At 37.3% G+C, this 25,406-nt stretch overlaps 1 protein-coding gene across 2 annotated transcripts in view; it reads right to left on the reverse strand.

The window, feature by feature from the left end:
• XIRP2 (xin actin binding repeat containing 2) overlaps positions 1–25,406 on the reverse strand; it is a 287,840-nt gene that overhangs the window by 34,388 nt on the left and 228,046 nt on the right. For both annotated transcript variants that reach the window (XM_068543949.1, XM_068543948.1), the window contains exons 3-4: positions 11,848–12,008; positions 7,091–7,228 (exon numbers count right to left, since the gene is read on the reverse strand). In XM_068543949.1, the coding sequence (XP_068400050.1) occupies positions 7,091–7,228; positions 11,848–12,008 (299 nt within the window). The remainder of the gene's footprint in view (positions 1–7,090; positions 7,229–11,847; positions 12,009–25,406) is intronic.

Here is a 25,406-nt window from a genome sequence, read left to right on the forward strand (position 1 = left end):
CATCTCAAGAGAAATCTCAGTAGAAATAGAAGGGCCTTGGTATCAGAGTGAAGAATGAGGTGGGCAGAAGCCTCAGATGAGAAACTAAGAGGGGAGTGGTCATCTCTGGGGTAACAAATCCTGGCTCAAGCTTGCACTGCCATGCTCATTGCTGCACATGAGAATCCCCGGGAGGGCTATAAAATTCCCTGATCCCTGACCACATGCCAGGACAATTAAACCAGAATGACCTGGGCTGCCCGAGGAGTTCCAGTGTATGACCTGAGGACCACCTTACTGAGAGCCTAGGAGACTTAGATGACAAGAGCTCCCACTGAGATTTCATGTCAATTCTAAATCCTTACCCAGTCAGAGAAAAGGTAGGAGGAGACATGTCAGGAGCTCTGAAGAGGTCTTGCTTCAGGTCCAGATGTAGAAACCAGCAGACAGAGGACTTACTGAAACCCACTCCTACTACATTCCTGTACCCCAACCCAGGGAGGCCTGGGGTAGAAGCACGTAATAGGCGCTCCATAAGTACTGGAAGCCCCATTTCTAGACAAACCAGGCACATACGGGCTTTATGGAAGCAGGAGAAGAATTAGTGGTTTGTTGGGGCTGGTAGAAAAAGGCTTTCATCCTGAGAAATACACATTTTCACAGAGTTTAGTTTGTGTTTTTACTTTTGTTTTCCTCATAGTTGGGAAAAGCAGTACTAAATGCAGTTAATTGGCTTCGCATCTTGAGCAAGGAAATTTTTTTACCAAATATAATTCTTTTCCATTCAACTTCTGTAGGAAAAAATGTGGGATTCCACCAAGACCTAGAGCTATAGGAAGGTGGACACGGGTAGGAAGAGAGGAGACAGATGGAGACTGGGTAGCAGGAGGTCACCAGTTGCAAAGCATGTACAGGGATGTTAATTTTAAACTAATCTTTAATTGCCTAATGAGCTTCTAGGAAATGATTCTGTCTCCCCAGGCTAAAAAACTGAAAAAAAAGTTAAGGTGTGAGGCACAGAACAATGCCATCCTTCTCTGTCATCTTACCTATACGTAAAATGTTTATGAAACGTAGTCTACTTTGAGAATAATTACCACTGGATTATGCTTTAGTGGCAACACTACTAATGATAATAGCTGGTGTTTGCTCAACATTTAATATCTGCCAGGCATTCTAGTAAGAATTTTACATGAACTGTCTCATTTTATTCTTAACACACCTGTTACTTCATCCTCATTTCACAGAATAGGTTATGTGGTTAACTCAGGGAATTCTAACCTGGGCTGTCCGACTCTGGAGCCAATAGGCCTAACCATTAGTCTAAACTGCCTCATTTTGAGTGGGGTTACTTTAGTTATAATAGTCATTTTAAAACCGTGCACACAACTAAAATACTTTTCAAGACACAATTTTGGTCACAACCTTGTGTGCTGATAGAGATCTAGGTTAGATTGGGGTTGTTAATAGCAATCTAGGCCCTTGAAAAATCGTGCATGTGGCAGAAAGCTAAAGGTAGGTTTAAAACATTTACGTGAGAAATGCTTTGCAATGTGGACGTTTAGCTGATAAAATATGTTTATTTTGCTAGAAAATAATTATGGGTCACCTTTAAAGAGTCTAAAACACACAGATGTCAGATTATACCTGTCACAACTTGTCAAAAATATTTTCTATCAGCCTAAAATTGTCCAGAGGTTGTTCCAAATCCACATAATCCTACAGAGTGCTAATGTTTACATGAGGATTTTTGCAACAGCAGATGTATGCGGAAAGATACATACTGTCTTGCAGCTCCCTACTGGTCCCCATCAGACTTGGAGGCAGGGAGTGAAGGTCAGGAATACTTTAGACTCCTGACATAGATTCAGTGCAGCCATTTTCACATGAAAGCAATTACCTAAGCGCTGTATTGCACTGATTACTTACCAGACTTTTGGGGGCCCATCTGCTCTTCCCTACTTAAGCCACTTAAAATGAAAAAGAAAAAAAAAAAAAACAAAAAAAAACAACTCCAGAAAAGAAGAGGCTTCTAGGACTTCACGATTAATACGCAAGGAGCTACTCAGTACTGTGTAAATAAAAGAGAAAGAAAACGAAGAGGAAATAAGCATGAGAGGATGAAAATCAAACCCTGGATGTGAGACTATGGCACAAAGAAGGAACGTCTTAAGACTGCTAATGGGTCCAAGGTTTGTTTTTTGGAGGAGTGGAAATGTTCTAAAATTAGATCGTGGTGACACTGCACAACTTTGTGAATATATTAAACAGACATTGAATTGTACACTTAAAATGGGTGAGTTCTATGGTATGCAAATTATCTCAATCAAGCTGTTAAAAAAGAAGAAAGAGAGGAAGAAAATCTTAAAAAAAAAAACAACAACCCAGGAACCATGGAAAGGGTGAGCGAAAATCAACTCTGAAAAGAGACAATGGCCATTTCATACCAACAACATCTGCTCCAGCATACTTCAAGACACCCTTCTAAGGATGAGGGGACGCGTTACTGTTTTTTTGTTTTTCCCAAATGGAGCCTGCTGTACTGAGTGGATTAAAAATATCCCTCTTAAATGGTCCTTTCCATTCTAGCATTAAGAACCTACTGATTTTCACTGGCACAGAATTCTGAGAATTCAATCCTAAGACAAAGTCAGAAACAATGCTAATGTGATATTTCTAACCTAAATATCAACAGGACACATGCCGAATGGCTCATAATCCCTTAAGGAGGGTTGGATTTCACTCACATCTACAGGAATCAGTAATGGCTGCTTTGAAAAACAGAATCTAAATGGGTGATATTAAAAATGGGTAGTGCTAACTACCAGAGCCACCTAATAAAGTTTTCTCCAACACATTCTTCTAAGAGGCTGAACCCTCACCCCAAACGTCCTTCACCCAGGGGCCCTGACTGTTGAGAGTAGCTCCTTTTTCTAATTTACATAAGGGTACTCCACAGGCTATCAGTGATGCTGGTAACTGTTAAACAGGCAGAACCATAAAGCATGAGTCTAGAACACATAAATAGGACATCATTCCAAGTTTAAAATGTCTGGCATAAATGAACGTTCCTATATCTTGTACCTCCTTTTGTCCCCCCTATTTCAGAACCTCTTTTTCAATAGGTATGAAATAATCAATCAAAAAACAGAGGGACCTTTAACCTCAGAGATAGCTTAATTTTCCAAACTTGTTTAGTCCCATTGCTGATCTCCCAGACAAACTGTTTCCAAATAGCTAATTACGCTGAAATAGCTCACTTCAATACAATAGGAAGGAAAGAGGCAGATTGGACTGAATTATTACACCTTATGAAATTATTACTAATTGTGATATTAAATATTGTCAGAAATCCAAAACAAATGTTCTTTCTTTTAACTCTAATTAAACTTGATTTCCAAGCTAATATTAATTTTTATATGGCAGCAAAATAAATATTTTTCTGACCAGTGGCAGACTTAGCAGAGAGCTAAATCTCAAGTACTTTCAACAAAGAGACTGAAAACACCCTCAGAGCCGACAATAACTTGGGTAAGACAGAATTAACTGTCTGTCTACCAGTAAATGTTTTGTTCTCAATCCCTGCTGATAAAAGAAGTGATTTTTAGAATGCATTCAGATAGCTTTAAAAGTTTAAGTGAATATCTAAGACATGATTTTTCTATGTTTTCCTCTCTCATAACCAAATTTGATATGTATCTCAAATTTCCATTAAGGATTATAAGTTAGTCATTTGATTTTCTAAGATACAGATGACTTTTTTCTTTCATTTTCCTACAGACTTCTGCATACAGTTCAATAAATGGTATTTACTAGTTTATCCTTCCATATATTCCCTTTACATTTTATTTATATTGCATTGTACTGTGACTTAGATTTAGTTATTCCTCATGGAATTATGGGGTATTATTAGTGTATCTAAACGTAGATAATGAAACTGAAGTTCAGAGAGGTCACTACAGGCCCAGAGTCATGCAGATATTCAGATTTTTAGCACATGTTTTTTTATTACTCTCACACACTTTAGTATGTCATGGTCACAGAGAAGGAACTACAGCTTATAATAATAAACTATATTTGCAAGGAGCTTATAGTGGAGATATATATATATATATATATATATATATATATATATATATATATTTGCTGGTTTGGTTGTGTTTGTTTTCACCCAGCATTCATTTATTCTTTGTTCATAAGGGTATGCTGAGATCTTCCACGTAGGTAAACAGGTACAGAGGCCTCAGCCAATCAGCATCCTCTAGCTACAGCAATTTAGTTCTAGGGGGAGCATATGTATTCCACTTAGAGCCAATTAGATGCTGTAAGGGTTTTTTCCCTGGGGCTTCTGGGAAAAGGATTCTCACTCTTTCTCTGCGTCGTTTTTACTCCTTTCTGGGGAAAACCTGGGAGAGAATGGGGCCAGAGGAAGTGAGGCTGAGAGGTAAAAAAGAAGAAATACGATCAAGGAGATACTCAGTTTTTTAAACAAACACTTGTGAAGCGCTTATAAAGGGCCAGGCACAGTCTTAAGCACTTTACAAAAACCGCTTACTTAATCCTCTTAACAAACCTATGAGGTGGGTACCATTATAATCTTGACTCTATAATTGAGGAAATTGAGACACAGAGAAGTTAAGAAACTTGCCTAATGTCGTTCAGCTAATAAATGAAGGAGGGCTTCCCTGGTGGCGCAGTGGTTGAGAATCCGCCTGCCAATGCAGGGGACACGGGTTCAAGCCCTGGTCCGGGAAGATCCCACATGCCGCGGAGCAACTAAGCCCGTGCGCCACAACTGCTGAGCCCGCGCTCTAGAGCCCGCGAGCCACAACTACTGAAGCCCGCGTGCCTAGAGCCCGTGCTCTGCAACAAGAGAATGAGAAGCCCGCACACTGCAACGAAGAGTAGCCCCTGCTCGCTGCAACTAGAGAAAGCCCGCCCGCAGCAACGAAGACCCAATGCAACCGAAAATAAATACATAAAATAAATAAATAAATAAATGAAGGAGCAGGGATTTGGGCCCAGGTGATCATGGTCTATCCCAGTGCTCTTAGCTACTACGCTAGAGACATACTGTGAGTCCTTAATTACATCAATGGTAAGGTAATATATGCTTCACAATGGGTTCTCAAAGAAAAGAAGGAAAGAGGGAAGGAAGGAAGAAGGGAAGGGAAGGGAAGGGACATCCCTGATTTTTTGCGTTTGCCAATTCCCTTGGTACAAATATTCTCAACATGGCTGATTTCAAGCTATTAACACGATATTATCTGGTTTGCAAAATTCCTGAAAATTTAATAACCAAAGAGTTGGTACAAGCCAGCTGCTCTAGTACACCCCTGGAACTTAACATCAAACCTCCCTTCCACAAGACTGCATTTTTATGAATCTGTAATGTTCCTTTTGGTTTAAGACTCTTGTGGTTGGGTTTTTGGTCTTTTGCCATATAAAGCATCCTAACTGATACCAAGTTTCACAGATGATGAAGTGCTTTCATGGAAACTGCTCTTGGTCATCTTTGACCGCCACAATCACCTCATGAGATAGACAATACACTCATCAGTTTCTCCATCATAACTCAACAGAAACTGAGACTTGAGGGGGTTATGAATTTGGACTATGTAGTACTGGCTACACAATTTGCCACACCCAGTGCAAAATGAAAATGTAGGGTCCCTTATTCAAAAATCATTAAGAATTTCAAGATGACAGCAGAGCATGAAACTAAGTGCAGGGCCCCTCTAAGTATGGAGCCCTGTTTAACTGCCCACAATGAAGATGGCCCTGGGTCTACGGGACTCAGCTGACAAATGTCAGAGGTGGTGTGTGGACTCAGATCTACAAGTCCCATAGCCCTTACACTCTATCACGCTGCTTCCCTGCAAGATAAAGGATATGGAAATACTTTACCTATACTTCTATGTAGGATTTATTTAAATTATTAATGATGACTATATAGCATGTGGTTGATCAGTTTCAAGTAAACACATATACTTGATTCACTTAGAATCCTATGTTGCAAGAGCTATACATTAGGTCACAAGTATATCCAATCTTAATTTATTTACATTACATTTCCTTCAGGCAAAATTAAAAGAAATCTTACCGTAAACTTATTGTGAGCAACTTACATTGCACATTTTTTTTTTCTTGTTTACTTTTCAAACAAAGCCAGAAAAAGAAAACAAATACTATTCCACATACCAGACTTTTAATCAATCTATCTGATATACTGCCCCCGACGCCACCTTACAAACCCACCTGCCTTAATAGTCACAACTCAGGCAACTCTAAATACCCTAGGGAGTTTTCTGAAAAAACAAGCAAGCAAACAAACAAACAAAACCAAGAAACAAAAACAAACCCCACATTTATCTCTGACTACAACACTTCAGAAATACCCCAGTTACTTTCTTCCTCCTGGAAAACCTGGGCCTAAGTCCAGCTGTTTACAGTGCAATTACTATTTTCCAAAGTGCCAGGCTCACTCTAATGAGTTTTATTACTTAGATTTTCACATTCAAAAATCATAACCCATGACAATATTCGGTAATATATGACAATGGAGTAATGAAATGGGAAATAATCTTTTATATAAGAGAGAATTTAGAAGTTGTGTTATGCAGTTTTATATAACATCTGGTTTCCACTACTCAATTTTTGGTGATTTTTAAAGAAAGCAGAAAACTCATCACGATAAGCAGCTGAATAATGCTTCAAATTTAATCTATGCAAACAAATAACAGATAGTTTATCATGAATTATAACCTAAAGGCAGAGGCTCAATGTAAATATTGTTCTCAACATTTCTGTTTACCTGTTGACTAACCTAGGCTATTTAATTTTCATTTTTGTTTGAGACATTAGAAGCCAAGAGAAAAAATATTCCAGTATGATTCCCTAGAAACATGGCAAAATGCTCCAAGTAAATCAATCAATACATTGATATGCTTTAGAGGTGATTTTCTAAAACATTTTAAAATTACATTTCTTGTTAATGAGTAATGAAAATAAATATACCACCAAAGAGGGCAGGGATGTGTGTTTTATATTAGCACTGAAATGAAAGCGTTTCAACCAGACATGATTTATCCTTTACCAACAGTAGTACTACCTGCTCAGATCTGCCCTGGTGCTGGTATTGGTACTGAGTAAAGGCATTACAGGAAGAAGCAGTTTTGTCCTTCTCAAATTGTTTCTTCACTCTGGCCAAACCACCAGGCACTGTGCGCATTTCTGATTCTTCCAGCATCTAAGACAAGAAAAAGGAAAGAAAAAGGAAATTTCAGCTTGACATCGTCTCAGGATGGGATTCTCAAGCTATTTTTTAAAAAATGGTTGATAATTATTGGGTGGTATATTAAAAAGATATTAACATACACAATTATTTCCGGAGGATCTTATTACAGAAAACCTTAATAAAAATAATTTCTCCATGTTGTTTTTTCCTGTATCAGTCTTTTGATATAAAGTCAGAGGATCTTTAAAATATTGAGTTAATTTTCCTTATCTCAGATAGATTTTGATGTCTGGAGATTAGATCTGTTAGAATGGATTTCTCTCATAATATACAGACTAGCAGAAATTAGAATAATGGATTCAATTTTAATCCACAATAAAGTTGTCATTAAAATTCCAAATGTCTATATAGGTAACACATTATTAAGAATATTAAAAAACATTTGACTTATTCCAAAATGTATTTAAATCATTAAGGATGAACAAAATAGCTTTGAAGCTATTTTGGGAAGCATATTTTTATTAATATACAAAAATATTAATATTAGTAAAAATAACAACTACTTAATACATAGTGCTGAGTGATTTTCTATGTATTTACATATATTTTGTCACTTGATGCTTCTCCATGTTCTGTGAGATACGGTCATTTATGGTGGGGATGTCTAAGTTTAGAAGGATTCAGGTCTATCATTGGCATTTTACAGATGAGAAAGCCTATTCCAGTAGGTGTCATTTAGAACAACCTGAATAACTTTGAGGAGTCTTGTCAGATATTATGCCCCTGTGGGAAGTGCAGTCATTCGAAGGCTTTGGTTCTGATGATTCAGCACATTCCCCAGCCTAGCGGGCACTCAAGCCCAGATGGGATGACAACTGTCCAGCAAACAGGCCCCAGGCCAACCCACTTTCCTCTAAGATACATCCAGGTCCACCTGAAACTGGGAGGAGGCTCAGTGACACTTCATGCACAGGAGGTCTCCTGAGGTCTGGCCTAGTCTTGACATAACCCTGGAAGCCTTGAGACCTGAGAGTAACTGAATGCCTGTGAGCTGAGGTTCCCATACCTTGGACTGTGGACTCCTGGGATCCTGAAATCTTTACCCAAATATGTAGTTCCTCAAACAGATACTAAAAATACAGCTACTAAATTGGGGTTTTCCATACTCCAAAATACTGGAGGTGAAATTAATATTCAGGATTATCTGAATTACTAGCAAATACTCAAGTGGTTGCTTTATCAAGTTCATAACCTTGCCCTAGTTACAGGGACTGCCAAATATTTAAGAAAATGCACATTGACTCTATGGAAAGAAGGGATACATTCTAGCAAATTCTGCAACAAACTTCATGTGTAAATCCTGGTCAATTACTGTCACTTGATACATGTTAAAGTCATTAGGGATTATGGCATCTCTTTTGAAATTTAAGATAAAGAAAGGGAAGGGTGAATTAAGGCTACAATATTTCTTTTACCCCCTCTGCCATTTAATTTACATAAATGGCCTTCTTCAATTGATCATATGCAGATAATATATACACATTAAATTACAGAAATTAAGGCAAATTTTGTTAAGAAGAAACTTACTTTTTCCAGCAACTATAAACAGTGTCCAAATGATGTGCAAATTTATCTGGTAAGCCTCATTAATTATGCTAACGAGTGGATACTTTACTAGTGTGTGCGTTTATACAAAAACATCAGTTCCTATACTGAACAGGTTGCCTCTTATCTAATAAATGAATTAAAAAACAGATATCTCCATTCATTTACTTTAGCACTGTGCTTTGGAATCAGATCATGTTACACAGGCAAAAATGCATACAGTTGATTATTTCTACTAGTAGTACAACCATGACCCCTCCTGATGCTGCTCTCCGGCCTAAGGGAGAAAGTCCTTTGAGCTATAGTTTAGTTAGTGGTGGTGATGAGGTCTTCTTGTTCAGCTCAGCTTGGAAAGTTTACATATGTAAGATGGCAGGACTTACTCAAGGAGAAGCCTATGGCCATGAGCTGGAGTGATGTCTCTTTGCTCAGACTGAGATCACTTTGCCTTGTTTACCACCATGTACTAACATCCCAACTAATCCATGTAATTGTGAATGACCACATAACTTAGATTGCTTTGTGTTGAACCTTTTTAAAAATGTTTATCCTTATTCTACGTTTCTTATTCTTGGACACAGAAACAAGATTTGGAATTTAATGGATATGCCGATAATAATTATTCTATTAACGAGTTAATTTAAATACTTAATACAGAACCTACCTAATGTTATTTTAATAATAAGTTAATTTAAATACATAACACTTAAACCTAGGTAAGTATATTCCATACAGAATCAGCAATTTCCTTTACAAAGAACTGTTCTTGGTTTGTAGGGCATAACAGAAATAACAATCTGGCGAGTTGGACAGACAGTAATTCTAATCCCAGTTGTGACACTTAAAACCTTGGGCTAGAGTTCCTGAACCTCAGTTTTCTTTCCTATAAACTGGGAATAGCAATATATGTCTCACAGATTTCTTGCAAGTGTTAAAAAAGATAAAGGAAATAAAACTGCACAGTACAGAACCTGGTACTTTGTTGCCTAACAAATGTTACTTTTCCTTTCTCCTCTAGGGGGCTTCTGAGGACCGATGCCTTTTCACAGGCAGTCCTTTCGTTTAGGTTCAACAAAATGCCATCTGCCTGAGTCTAGGACAAAGAGAAACTGATCTAGGACAAAGAGAAACTGATCTAGGACAAAGAGAAACTACTTCAATGTGACTGAAATATAATGGATTCAGTTTGGGGCCAAATCAGTGACTTCCAAATTTTGCACATAAAATATTTGGTTTATTTGTATAGACAGAAATTTTGTTATAAGCAGTTTCCATGATTCTTTGATTGAACAAACATTTGATGCAACTGACCAAATAAGGCAGTTATTTTGCTTTACTTTAGATATTTATCAGGATTTCTCTGAGACAATATGTGTGCTCAGTTTTTCTCAGAATATTAGTTTAGGGCCAAACCAAACAGTAGGGCACTTTTTTTGGACCAAAGATGCTTTCTTATATAAGAGGAGGCAGTTGAATATAGTTAAAAGAGTACTAGAGTCAAGAGACTGGAATCTAGTCTGGCTTTGTCCCTGTCTAACTGCATGATCTACCATAAATCACTGCCCCTGAATTTGTTTTGTCTGTAAATGGGCAGGAAAGAGAAGGATTATTAAATTCCTTATATGTAGAATTTCTTCAGAATAGCATTAAAATTTTAAATTTTTATATTAAATAGTGAGATAATTTAGTTTCCTTATGCGTCCAATTTAAATATTCTCCTTTTAGTACACTATAAATACGAATCATGCCTTATACAAATTTGTTTTATGGTATATTCTCCTAGTGTTTAGCAAGATAAAAGTCTTCCTAGATAAAAGATTGCTTACTAAACAACCAGTCTTTAACTAGGTATTTTCAAAGTCAGCTTGTTTCACCAAGAATCATGTTTCCAATTTAGAATACTAATTTGTAGTAAAGTTCCTTAATGATCCAGCAGGGGGTGCTATGTAAGAAGAGTGGCAGGAGGCGCTGGAGGGATACTATTACTTTTGGAAGTGATGAAGTTACTTACGTCATTTCTGTACATTCATTCAAAATCTATGGTGCGCCTGAAATGTATTTCAATAACTATGTAAAAACTTAAATGTCATCTAGAATTGCAACATTGTTAATGAGTTTGGCACAGTCATTCTTGTCTCTGAATGATTTGTAAAGAAAATTGTTCAGAGCAGCTATTTTAGAATACCAGCCTTCTTGGCTATTCTCTCTCTCTCTTTCTCTTTTGGTTAAATGAACAACTTTGCTAATTTGGAGATTATAATAATAAAAGAATATCCTTATATTCCATTAAGCTATAAAGCTGCTACTGATATAAAATGACTTATCAAATCCTGTGGATTGAAGGCCACAGAATATGGAACCCAACAAATTCTTTTGAATATGACTTTATTATGCATTTGCTCTAAAAACTGGTGGTCTTACTGAATCCTGCTGTTTCCTGTAATCATAATTGGTTTAGCAGAGTCCCTACATTGCTAATCTCCCTCATTTCTATGTTGATTAAGCTACTTCTAATGGATTTAGGGCATACAGAGAAACGAGAAAAGCAAAAGAAATTATACTGCCAGTGAATTTAAATGAACTATACATGAGACCAAGGAGGGCAGCATGCAGACCCACATTATTAAGATCTGAAATTAATTCCCAACCTTCCCAAGGAGAATAGCTATAGGTTAAATGATAATTATGGCAGTAGTAACACATTTATACAGTGCCTTATGGCTTACACGTAAATTATCTCTTTTACTCTTCACAGAGACCCTCTGCAGTAGATGGTTTTTTCCCATTTTTCAGTTAAGGAAACTGCAGTTCAGAGAAGGGTTAAGATAGTAGCTCAAGTTCACACAACTAATAAGTGGCAGAGCTGAAGCTTAATTTCAGATACTCTGGATTTGATACACACTATTTCTGTGTTTTTTTCTACTTTATCCCATTGTCCAGTAGTATTCTTATGGTGCAGTGTTAAGGAGGCATGTGAAAGGCAGGCAAGCAGCCTGCCTAATGCAGAAGCGCCAGAGGCAGCTTACGTTGGCGGAGGAGCTGCGGCAGTCACCCTTGGAAACAGCTGCCTGGTACCTCGCCATCCGCTCCTTCAAGGACACCACCTCCTGGAGGTCTGACACACCCTCTCTCTGCGCAGCACTGTCTTCTGCAAATCCACTCGCAGGCTTACTAGGGCCAGCAGTCACTGAAAACAAATGTAGCATCGTTTCAGGTTTTGAAAAGAAAATAGCATCATCTTAGGAACAGTGAAGGCACTTAAAACATCTGGTCTCGGAAAACAGACTGTAACATTCCATGGTATTTTCCACGTTTCATGGTCACCCTCTTTTTTTCAAGCTTTCAAGCAAAGCTACAAAATGCCTACACAGAAGCATATGCTTATGCAAACAGCAAAAGAAAATATTGTCCCCACTCCTACTCCTGCAATTATTCTGATAAACGATAGGTATTTATTAAGAGATACATAATGTTAATGAACATGTCCTGAAGCATTATGTGTTGGAGTTATGCTAAATGCTATAAAAGCATCATCTCATTTACTTCTCTAACATCCTCATGAGGTAGGTTCTATTATTTTCTAAAATTTATAGATAAAGAAAATGGAGAGTCAGAGTAGTTAAAAAACTTTCCCATGATCACACAATCAGTTAAGTGTCAGATTTGGTGGTTTGACTAAATCTTTGGCAAGTCTAAAAATTGCTCTTTGCTTCTCTCCCTACCCTTCAACCCTCAAGGAGATAAATCTAAAATATGTGAATGCTATGAGAACTACAGACTGTGGATTTTTTTCCTTTTATTCCATAGAGGCATGTGTAACATAAGAAAGAAATAATAGTCCCATTAAAAAAAAACCTTTGTCAGTCGTTCCAGAGCATCTTATCTTTTCCCATGTAAGCCATCTACCTGACAAAAATACAGGGTATTAGGAATTACATACTTGCCAACAGAGCAAAAGACTGATTGCATGATCAAAGAATAACAGTTGTTAGAAACAGAAATGTCTTAGAGATGATACAGTCTCACCTAGTCTAACCAACTCCTTTTAGGCATAAGGAAACATGTCTAAATATTTCCTTATGTGAAAGAAACCTAAGGACCCTCCCTGGTTAATGTGATGGTTATTTAGATATAGGTGCCAGAGTTGGTTCCAAAACTAGTTTTTCTTATTTTATCCAGTGTTCTTTGCTGTTATCACTCTGCTTGTTGGTTTACTCTTAAAGAATTGTAATGACAAAATCATTTCAAGGGCTCCTTCTGGGACCAACCAGTATATGGTGTGTGTGTGTGTGTGTGTATATGTGTGTATGTGTGGGTTTTGATATGTTTATCACTCATTCATACACCCCCTGCCTTTCACCTTAGGGCTGGTAGTTTTTTGGACTCACAGGGTTAGCAGTCTTTGGTATACTTTGTTATTTGAATCGGTTTGATTTAATTACAATGAACCAAGTCCCACACAACCCCAGGTAACAGACCACCAAGCTGTTCCTTCCCTGCCCTGTTCTCCCTACCTTCTTACCCAGTCCCCACGTTGAACCATCTTATTACATTGTTTGTTCTTTCTATTAGCTTCTCCAAGATTTCTGTACACAACAGCAGTTGAGAACAACTACTGCGACCCAGGAAAAATTAAAAATCATTTGTTTTTTGACTCCCTGCGTATTTGCTTTTCCTTAAGGACTTCTTATTCAGTTAAACTTTTCATTTATTTTAATAAAATTTGTAAATATATTTTTAAAATTTTAATATTTATTTTTTATATTTTATTTCACACAGTATTGAAAGGAAAAAATATAAAGGAATAAGACCTTGTATCATGTGAATGCTGTGATTGTAGAAACTGATATGTTCCCAATAAATGTCAGTTAGTTTTAAAAATTCAGCTGTCTTCCAAAACCTCATATCCACACAAAGGTACACTCCTCCAGCTGATCCTGATAAAAAGAGATTCCCACCAACTACTGAAAATCTTTCACATGCTGAAGAAAATATGTATTTATTTTCCTCTCTGGATTATCTATTTGCACAGATGAATTCCGTTTATGTTCAGCTGTACTCTTCTTACGTTGTTGTAAATGGTCACTATATAAATTTTATTGAACATGAACCACTGAAGTTTTTCCACATTAAGATATAAATTTCATTTTGCACATTATTAATTAAAGATGTCATTCTTTTATTAATCTTAACAGAAAGTCAGCAGTTTATTTTTGCAAAACTTTACAGAGAGTATTTACTTTCGAAATATTTCCAAATGGTTTTTATCATTTTCATCCTACTGGGAAATGCCTAAGGTTAATGGTCAGGAAATCAGTTGCCTGAGTATTAAGAGATTTGGTTCCATTGCCTTGTAGCCTTTTATTCTGATCACAGAAAAAACATTACATTTTAATCTCTCTCTCTCTTTGTCTCTCTTTTTCTCGCTCTCTCTCTCCTTCCCTTTTTCCCATCAGTAACTTTGCCTACGCAGGTAGGGTCATGGAATAGAAAACCAACCTTCAGCTAACAACCTGTGTCCATGTTGTTTCTTAACCTCCTAAGTCAGTGTCTTTCAATTTCCTCATCTGAAAAACAAGGTGATGTTTCCTGACTAGTGTACTATAAGGCAGTGCACCTATCTGTTCCTATCTTGATGCTGATGACACCTGATGTAAATTTGTAGGGTTGATAAGACAGTCCCTTACGTAGGGACTTAGGGATGTGTGGGGAAGAAGATAGGAACGTTGGTCGCCTGACCTCACAATGTGTTATTTCAGAAGACTTGGATGCAACTGAGATTGGAAACAGTGTTAAATGAGTTTAGGGTAACTTTAAAGAGAAAGGTAACACAAAGAACAAGTTGGGTGTAAGACAGACTCAAGGATGTATTGTACAACATGGGGAATATAGCCAACATTTTGTAATAACTGTAAATGGAAAGTAACATTTAAAATTTATATAAAAATTTTTAAAAAGCAAATAATTGACTGAAAAAAATGATGCTACGGTCATCAATAAATAAGTCTATAGAATAAAGTAAAAAGTACTTTGACCTCTTTATTTCACTAAGAGAACACTTGCTAATATCTGAGTTGTGAAGCTGATATTTGCTCTGTCTGATTTACAGTACAGGTGTAAGCAGAGGTGTGTCTGATTTCCTAGCCGTGGTGAAATCAGAAGAAAGGAAAGTTATCAAAGGTGAGAAGAGAACTAAGGGTATTGAAGGCTTCTTAGAAGAATTAAAATACACATTGAAGGCAGTTAATAGAGTAATATATGCTGCAGAAGAGAAAACCAATGACATACTAACAACAATGTGAAAGAAGATGACAAAGATAGAGAACAGACAGCAAAATTCAAACTAGAAGATAACAGCATTTCTGTGGGAGGGAGGGAGAGTGGGCAGAACAAATGAAATACAATAGAAGAAATTCTTGCTGAAGATAAAGTTTGGGCATAGATTTAAAGTATTTACCATAATATAGGAATAAACTTAATTTTAAAACACCAATATATCAGCAAATCCTAGCAAAACAGTTCAGAATCAAGGAAAAAGAAAAGTTCTACAATTATCCAGACACATGAAGAGTTTCTGTGATGAAGAAACAAAATTCAGAAATCCTGAGGTATCTTCTTTATAACACTGAACACTAAAAGCAGTTAGAGAGCTGATTACTGGTTACTGAAATTTTAGTTTTGAGGACTACTGTATGTGAATTCAAGTTGCTACTCACGTGAGAAGTCAACAAAATGCCAAACACAGTCCGTCTAACAGGAGTCAGCCAAAAAAGAAAACGAAGAGCCTTAACAAAGAAAACCAAATGTAATAGTGTAAAACCAAACGGAAATGAACACGGGTCAAACTTCACCCTAAAAGACAAAGACAAATAAATCCAACCATGTGCCACCTGCAAGACACAAAATTTAAAAAGAAACTATTGGCCAAGAAATTGTGAGGCAAAAATAAATGGAGAGAAGTTATCATGACTATATTCCTTTCCTGCAAAGTAGCATTAAAGACAAAATATGTTAAATGAAATAGAGAGCTATTCTGTGGATAGAAGATGCTGCCCACTCTGAAGCTGTAACAACGACGTGACTCTACATGCTGACTAGCATAGTACAGAAACATATAAAAAGCATCTGCAACAAGAAGAAGAATTTTATGGGACTGTAATTGCTGTGGATGACTTTAACTTTCTTCCATCTTTGCCATATGAAACTTCAAAAATAAATTATTTGAATTATAGAATTAATAAAGTTTAGTTTAATATACGTATTCATTATTATTAAATAAACATTGATTATCTACAATAAGCATAAGACACAGTCACTGTGCTCCAGAGATGTCAGTCTAGTTGGCAAGAGAAAACAGGCAATTATAGCCCAAGGAGTTTATGGTTTTGCACCAGGTGAGTTGGGAGCCTACAGGGGAGAACCTAATCCACCTGGGTGTGTCAGTGAGCTAGGTGTTGGGAAGGCATCCCGAGAAGTGGAACATTTGCATTGAAACGCGAAGGAGCTGGCCATGTGACTATGTGGAAGAGAGGACAATGCAGAGACGGGAGGAAACAGCAGAATTACCAACAAATCATGTTGGGAAAAGTATAGGTAATGATTTTGAGGAAAACATTCAGAGTTCCTCACCACACTGCATATTACACACGGAGTATTAGATGAAGAGTTAAATGCTTTTTAAACTGATGAAAAATTCTTAGAGAGATATAAGTAATTCATAAAATGATTTTAGTTGGACTTTCTAAGCATGAAATTTCAAAGTGAAACAATCTTTCAAAAAATTTATAAGGCAAAAGGAAAATGGAAAAGGGACAATTATTAATAAATATGTTGAAGTGTTAATTTCCTGGAAAGAATATTGGTTGGAAAAAAAAACTAACATTATTGAAAAGACAGATAAAGGACTTAAAAGAATGATTCACAAGTAAGAAAATAATAGCAAATATGTATAAAGTGCTTTCTATGTGTCAGACTAGTTAGTCTTTTTAATGGTCTCAACCACCCTGTGAGGTAGAGACTATATTTATTTTTAATCTCCATTTTACAGATAAGGAAACAGAGACACAGAAGAGATTGTAAAACTTGCTCAAGGTCATGTGGCTGGTGAGCTTCAGAGCTGGAAGGGAAGCTAGACAGTCTGGCTCCAGGTTCTGTGACTTAAGCGCAATTCTATGTATGCTACATCTCAAGAAGCGCAAGAGCCCAAAAACCAAAAGACAAACCCAAACAATCACTTGCCCAAGGAAACAGATGAAGGAAAATTCAAACAACAAAAAGATGCCTTTTTTGTTGTTAACTGACTCATTGCCTATGCAATAAAATATATACAATAAACAAATAGTCCTGGATAACTAATGCAATGTATAAGTATGACTCAAAAGAAATTGTAAGGTTCAATAGTAATTTGAACTCTCGAGCAGAAAAATGAGAATTTAATGATTTTTTTCTTGGAAATTTTCTAAAATCAATTCGAGAAGCCTTTATTTAGTCCAAACTAAAAGCCAGGCAGAGAATGAGCTGGGGTGTCACATGGAAGCCCACAAAGCTGATGCAAATATAGATGCCAGCTTCAAAGAGGCAAGCGTACTTTTGGTGACATATCAATAGCCTTGCTATTATATTCTGGATGCATTATAAAGAAGTCAACTGCTTTGAACTCAGAAAATTGATTGAGAACTAAATTGGGAGAATGACGAACTAAATTCTATCAAATCTAAATATACGATCTGTAATCCAGCTCGGATTTGTGTACCGCATATCATACCGATGGACATACCATAGACTCAGAGCCATTAGCATGAATAAATTTCCTATAATTTATAATATTTGCATATCCCTCAGCTAATAATAAAATCCATCTCTTTTAAACGTTCAGAATGCTGCTGCCAAGTCAAATTTGTAATCAATTTGAGTTTTATATATTTTACCCTCATTTGAATATTATAGAGCCAAGAAATGGAGAATAAAATGAAAGAGCAAGTGTATAGCACAATCTTGCATTAATTTACAATTTTTAAAAAACATGGAGAGGAAGGGCAAAGACTGAAATGAGTGGAAGTGTATGCCATGATGGCATGAAAGCTATACTGTGCCGCCCCTCCAGCATACGAACCCAGTGAATCAGATTCCATCTTTTAAACTAACCTCCCTATGGTCCCACTCCCCAAAAAGACATTGTGTTGTGTGTACTACTGTCACCTTCCCCAAAATCCATCCATTCATCTGATTAGCATGATTTATACATTAACAAAAACAGATCATCTCTCAGGGTAATAAAAAGGATTAGTTCTCGCCTCCTTACTAAATCTTCCATAACCACTATTCTCCTAATTCACCAGGTACTGGAAGATATCCTATACATCCAGTTGCCTGACAGAGGAAAATGACAAGATTTAGCAATATGGTAAACAAAATATTGGTCCTCCAAAGATATGCACACCCTTGTGAATTCCCAGAATTTGTGAATACGCTACATTACATGGCCAAAGGGACTTTGCAGATGGGATTAAGTTAAGCATTTTGAGATGGGGAGATTATCCTGGATTGTCCAGGTGGGTTCAATGTAGTCACAAGGGTTCTTACAAGTGAAAGAGGGGCAGGAGAGTCAGAATCAGAAAGGAGAGGTAATGACAGAAGGAGACAGAGAGGGAAGAAGAAGAAGAAGAAAAAGAAGAAGGAGAAGGAGAAGGAGAAGAGGGGGAGGGGGAGGGAGAAGAAGAGGGAGAGGAAGAAAAAGAAAGAGAGAGAGAGAGAGAGAGAGATTCATTGCAGAATCTAAACTACTGGCTTCGAAAGTGGAGGAAAGGTCCCATGAGTCTAGGAATGTAGGTAGATTCTAAAAGCTGGAAAAGGCAAGGAAGGAAACAGGCAACCTCCCTCATAGAGCTTTTAGGAGGAGTGGGGCCCCAGCCAACACCTTGATTTTGACCCAGCGAAACTCATTTTGCATTTTGGACCTCCAGAACTATCATATAATGGATTTGTGCTATTATAAGCCCAATTGTTTGCGCCTACAGTTGTTTGCAGTAATTTGTTACAACAGCAACAGGAAACTAATACAAGCATCCACTGTACATACACATACACCTGACCAAGTCAGAAATCACTACACAGTAAATTCTTCTTAAGGCATATTTCAGTTCTAGCTCTCCCTAATCGCACAGATTCATGTACACAAACCACCCTGTGATGGAAACGTCTTTGAATTTCTTTACACCCCAAAGAATAAATGTCCACCTACTTATAGACAAGACTCAGCATAAATGTCCATTTAGATAGTAATCTCTTTGAGTAACAGAACTGCCATTTCTAATTGTAGTAAGTTTTTCTTACATAGACTTGTCTTCTGTTTTCTGCAGCCCCTATCATCTCACAAGAAGTGCTTCTGGTACGAGAGCAGTTATCAATGTACAGAAGTTAGACAGAAATTAAATAATCATTAGCAGGTTAATATTGCTAGTTCAGGCATATTTGAAAATTCAGTCATATTGCTATTAAATTAATTAATTGCTTAGTTTAGTTAAGGAATTGGCCAGTTAAAAAATCCATAATTGAATAAAATGACTTAAATGCCTTTGACATAGTCGAATAAATTAAAACTATTAAATGCTTATAGATGATGCATATGTTTACAATATAAGTCTCTTGTTAGACACTTCCCTAGCACAATCAGACTTATGTTGCATTATCACAATGATAACCATCTATTAATGAGTATCAACTTCGCATTAATCATCTTACATGTATTCTTACACACCTACATTTTACATCTAATTCTTATAACAACTATATCTGATGGGTGGTATTATTTCTGGTTTACTGCAGTGAAAGTAACATTTAAAAAGGTAAAAATCATATAGTAAGCGGCTCAGCTTGGAATTAAGTTCAGGTATTTCTGACTACAAAGCTATTTAACTCTACACAGTCTCTTATGTAAGTATTTTTCATTAAAATATAACATTATAAAGTAAATTTTAAATTAAGGGTATGAATCCTCTTTTCTGTTTCCTAAACATCTTCACACAAATTCTTTGTTTCAGTGTATCTAGGGATAAATCAAAGGGAAACCAATAAGCTGAATTTCTATGTCTCTAAGCGAATCCTTTTTTGTCCTTATAAGCTTGAGTTCAGAATTAGAAATCAAAGCAAATTTTTCAGTTATATTTCTTTGGTCACTATAGAGATCAAACTTGAGATGGGGTTAGGTATTGATCCAAGCCAGCAGGGAGAGAGACACACTTTACTATAAGGGAAGGAAAATGTGAAGCAAGGTCCACTGCTCTCATTTCTATTGATTTGTTTTGCCTCAAGGCATGGGAGGTGGTGGCATGCTTCCATCAAAGTTTCCTCTTGTTTAAATCTGCATCCCAGGTATACAATAAGAATATTTGATAAACTCTCCTCTTAAGGCTTTAGGCGTACATTCAGTAAACATCTACTGTTCATCTGCTGTTGACCAAGCACCGTGCTCAGGGCAGGGCACAGATTACTCACCATTGTATTTAGTCCTGCTCTACCTGAAAGGAGAGGAAAAGAAAAACGCCAGAGAGATCCTCAAGAAATACAGTATTCTGGGGGCTTCCCTGGTGGTGCAGTGGTTGAGAGTCTGCCTGCTAATGCAGGGGACACGGGTTCGAGCCCTGGTCTGGGAAGATCCCACATGCCGCGGAGCGGCTGGGCCCGTGAGCCACAACTACTGAGCCTGCGCGTCTGGAGCCTGTGCTCTGCAACAAGAGAGGCCACGACAGTGAGAGGCCCGCGCACCGCGATGAAGAGTGGCCCCCGCTTGCCGCAACTGGAGAAAGCCCTCGCGCGGAAACGAAGACCCAACACAGCCAAAAATAAATAAATAAATAAACTCCAATCTCTTTAAAACAACAACAACAACAAAAACACTAGTGCTTAAGAAATCTATAAAAATAAATTTAAAAAAAAGAAATACAGTATTCTAAGTGTTAATCTGGCCTTATCTCTAAAAAGAGAAACACAACAGGTTGCAACCATTTCGACATGCTGATTTAGGAATAAAAAAGTTCCCAGATGGCTGGCCCTGCTAAGGAAGTTACCTTTTCTGAAGACATACCAAATGGAGTCCTCCTTAGGTGGGGAATCCTGAGGAACTTGGTAGCACACACTCCACCTCCCCATCCCCCAAATCACATCTATTTATACTGAGATGAAATTGAATTAAAATAGATCAAGGCCAATCAGATTTGATGGGGTTGAAAAGTCCCTCACATGTATCCCCCCAGTGGCTCAATTTCTCTTCAGATTTTTCCCCACTTAATCTAGGCGGTGAGTAGCTCCCTCTGCTGTACTCTCCCAACATTTAAAAATTACACTTCTGTTTGTATTACTTGTTACTTTTTAGTGTATCGTTGAATCTCTCTGTCTTCCCTACTTCTCTCACCTTCCACCCACATGCACACTCCTCCAGCACAGGGTTAAGTTCATTTAGGAAACCTGTTTTATGCTGGGTTCTGTCTCGGTTTCATCCCGCAGCAGGCAGACCCACAGGGAGACTGACCATCTACCCTGGACCCAGAAAGCCCAATATTTATTCTATCTCTGACACTTACTTTTGACTTTAAGCAAATTCCTTAACCTCTCAAAGTCTCCTTCTTCTTAGCTATAACATGAGAATGATACCAGAATCTGATTGCCTGTGGGGACTGAAGGAGATCTTATTAAAGTAAGGGGTTTTACATAGTATCTTGCACATAGTAAATAATATATGCTCACTGGCTTCCAGTCACCTTAGGTGTTATTATATATCCTAGGTATTATTTTCCAGATAATCTGACATGATACAAGTCTGAGATAATAAAAGTTATGAAATTTTCCCAAATCTCAGAGTTAGTAAGCAGAAAGGATAGGACTTGACTCTGGTCCATATGAATCTAAAGGCTATAATGATATTCCATTCCTCTTTATAAGCCAAGTGTCCGCCATGTTGCTTGAAACAAGGAGAACGCAATAGATTGTGAAAGAATAGATAATTACAGTAAGAGATTAGGGCAAGGAAGTTAGCACAGTCCTGCTCATATGGCTATAGGAATGGAGAAAATATATATAAAAGAGAAGAATGTCAATGTATATGATATCCAAAGTGTTAGTCTCTCCGTGTTTTTGGCACTAGCCAATGAACTACCAATTTTTCACCAGCAAAGAAGAGGGCAGTCCCCTGAAAATGTAAAGTTCATGAAAATCACCCTAGTATGGCCCACTATAGGGACAGATCTGCTCCTTTTCTCCCTGCGATGGTTCCTCATGTTTTCCCCTGCTCTCTGTTTTTTAGGTAAAATCCTGGCACCATCACTCAAGGTTATTCACATTTCTCATTTTCCTATAGGGTCTCTGAACAGTGGGCTTGGCACAACGAACCCTGGCCTGGACCAGTCAGGCGGGGATGACTGGGCCGCTCCCTAAGTCTCTGCTGCCCTTGTCACCACCCACCAAAGGCAAAGAAGAGAAGGATCCTGGATCCCTCACTTATGATCCATCCCACGGTTGCTCTTATAAGTACCTCTGCATTGCTAGGCGCCTCTGTACCCCTACTAAGAACCTTATTTAGGTGTTTGATAACTGCTAAAGGAAGAGGTGTTTTAATATTTGGTTAGTTTGAATATAGGTGTTCTTTCTACTTAATCTGTGTATTCCTTCTGTTTAAATTGATTTCCATCCCTTTTTTCCTAAAATCTCTGTTCTAGAAAATCTTCAAAGTTGGTATCATTCTACATTATTCACCTCTCCCTAAGTTGTTACCCCTTTGATATAACTTCTTTTTCTCACTCATTATTTCCTAATATACTCCTTTTTTATTCCTACTGCTTACTAGCTTAGAATTTGTCTTTCCCTAAAATAATCGACTTTTGTTTCTCACAGGCTTTTAAGAAATCCATACGAAGCTAGTTCATGTGTACTGAACTGTTTCGTTTAGTTGCAAGTATGCTGTTGTCACTCAACAGATCAAAAATAAGCAACCGTAATAAAATGCAGATGAACATTTAGTAATTTGCAGCTTTGAAAAACATCTTCCCAGCATGCCTACCTTTAAATTGTTTGAGCGTGGGCAGGGTAGGAAAGTTACTTACTTACTATTACCTTAAATCAGTTCTATGCTAGCTGCAGTCTGGAGAAGCCAGACGTTTCCAGATCCATTTTTAGGAATTCCTCAATTCTTCACCCTCTTTCCGACTTTCACCTCTCCATTAAGGTTAGCATCTGAGATTTATTCTGACAAAGGATATTAAAAGAAAGCGAATCACTAAGCTCTGACTCTCAATGACTTAGACAATTGATGCTGTGGCAGCTTCTCTCTTACTAATCATTCTTTTCCTTTGAATAATAAAATGTACTTAATTCAGTCCACCGTTTGTCTTAGAGAAATTCGGTCTTTGAATTTACACAGACTCTTTTCAATGACCTTAAGTAAGTCTTTGTTTAAAATGCTTTCTCTGCCTAAGTCCACAAATAACAGCATACTTTGATATGGTTTTCATTTGAACTTAATGGCTGATAGACTTGATCAAAGAAAGGAAAGCACACTAATTCCATATACTTTCTTTACTGAACATTATCTGGAAAAGCTAAGCAATCAAGGAGAAAAGTGAAAATGCTTAAATAATGCAACATTTTGCTTGCTGAATAAAAGACGCCTTTGGAAGTAAATTCACTCTTTCAGAGCACTGATGTACTTAGAAAAATTCTACCTAAAGAAATAAACACTTTGCAAACGATGTGATCTTTAATCATTTAAATGTTTGCTGGGTAGGAAGATAAAGCTGTGAATGTTAAGCAGAAATATTAAGAATCTGCTTTTCTTACCAAAGCCCTGGTTCTTCTAACATGCTCTAAAATGAAAGGTAATCAGCACTTGTCAAATGTTTGTACTGTCACAACTCCTTTCTGATTATTGTCCCCCGTAATTGCAGGGGACACTAGATAGTGCTGTATACATTTTGAACAGTCTTTTAAATTTCGAACAAGGATGTTTATAAATTAAAGCTATAACGATTTTAATATATCAAGACTTTGAATTAGCCAGGTGCTGGGTTACTCTCCCTGTCACCATTAACGTGACCTAAATATCCTCTGCATATCAACACAGACTGTAATTTCAAAAGAAAGAGATGATGTCAGTTTCCTAATGATATGCTGGTCCTAAGAACTGTCCAATGAGTGGAAGTAATTTAATAGTCCTCCCTGCTTAAGATACACATGGGATACATAGTTAGTCAGTCTCATCATCCCTTAATTTATTTATAGTTACTTATCTTAAAAAATTTGGCATTGGCATTTGTTTCTTTTCCCTCAGACTCAAAACCTAATCCTGTAAGTGCCCCATAAGTGGAGGAACTCAGTTTCTGCTGCTTATTTCACTCCTATTTTTAGAGGGCGAAGTGTAAAAATCAGTCTTTAAATGTTATTCAGATTGAAACTTGCTCTTTTCCATGCACATTAAGACAGTAACATCTGTGAACAACAGAGAGTTTAATTAAAACTTGCAAACAAAAGTTTTCCTAGACCAATGGTATTTAAACTCAAGTGTAGTGGAAGGTGAGAGGAGGAAAGTTGTGGGAAGTGAAATGTAAGAAGCAATTAAAAACTATATATTGGGCTTCTTTGTAAAATTCCATATGAAGCTAGGCTCTCACGGCTTTAAAATAGCATCACTTTACAAGACTACTCCCTTTAGGTACCAAAAGCCTTAGGCAGATGGACAAATCACTTCATCTTAGTGTGACCTCCTACTGTTTTAGGACAACTTACCTAAAAGGGAACTCAGACTCTAAAGTTAAGCATCTCCTTGTTTGTTTTTAAAGATTATTTTAAAAATTTAGACACCTAACTACAACTACAGGTTATCAACCACTAGCCAGGAACTCAGCATCAGTCTCCATCTCTTAAGTCTTCTAGTAGCCTGCATAACCGTGTCCACCATGATTTCAGCCAAAGAATCTCTTAGTTTCATCAGTTTACAAAATGGCAACACCCACATTGTGAATATGAAAGGCTGGCCATCACACAGTGGCCAGAAATGCTCCTTGTGGGCCCTTATGTGGAGGTAGGAGAAATATAATGCACCTCTAAGCATGACATGCTTGTGCTTTCCCTAACAATGAGTGCCAGAGACTTTCCTAACATTTTTGCAGAACTGGTTATTCAATTTTTATTATTACCTAAAATTCCTAGATTGCCAAGAAGCAAACCGACAGTTGAGATGAATACGGCCAACTTCACAGGTATTTAACATATAACATCATGACTTGTACACAGTGTATGCCCAATAAGCATTTATTGAATGAAACTGCCTTGCAAAAATACTGCAACATTCAATGCCCATCTTTTTACGGTTCCTGTTGACAGATTTTAATTTCTCTCTCGTACTTCTTTTTAAAGAGTAGAAAACAAGTTCCAAATTCTGTAACAGAAGTTATTTAAGCAGAGCAGCAATGTGAAATTTGGGATTAGAGCTTCTGGGAGGGAGCAAAAATAAACTTTTTGCCTGTGAACCTGTGAGTCTGCCACAATGAAATCCAGCTCATCCTCCAAAATGCTCAGCGGGACACCACATGAGCAGGTG

The sequence above is a fragment of the Eschrichtius robustus genome, chromosome 5 (assembly GCF_028021215.1).
Source record: "Eschrichtius robustus isolate mEscRob2 chromosome 5, mEscRob2.pri, whole genome shotgun sequence".
Lineage (NCBI taxonomy): Eukaryota > Metazoa > Chordata > Mammalia > Artiodactyla > Eschrichtiidae > Eschrichtius > Eschrichtius robustus.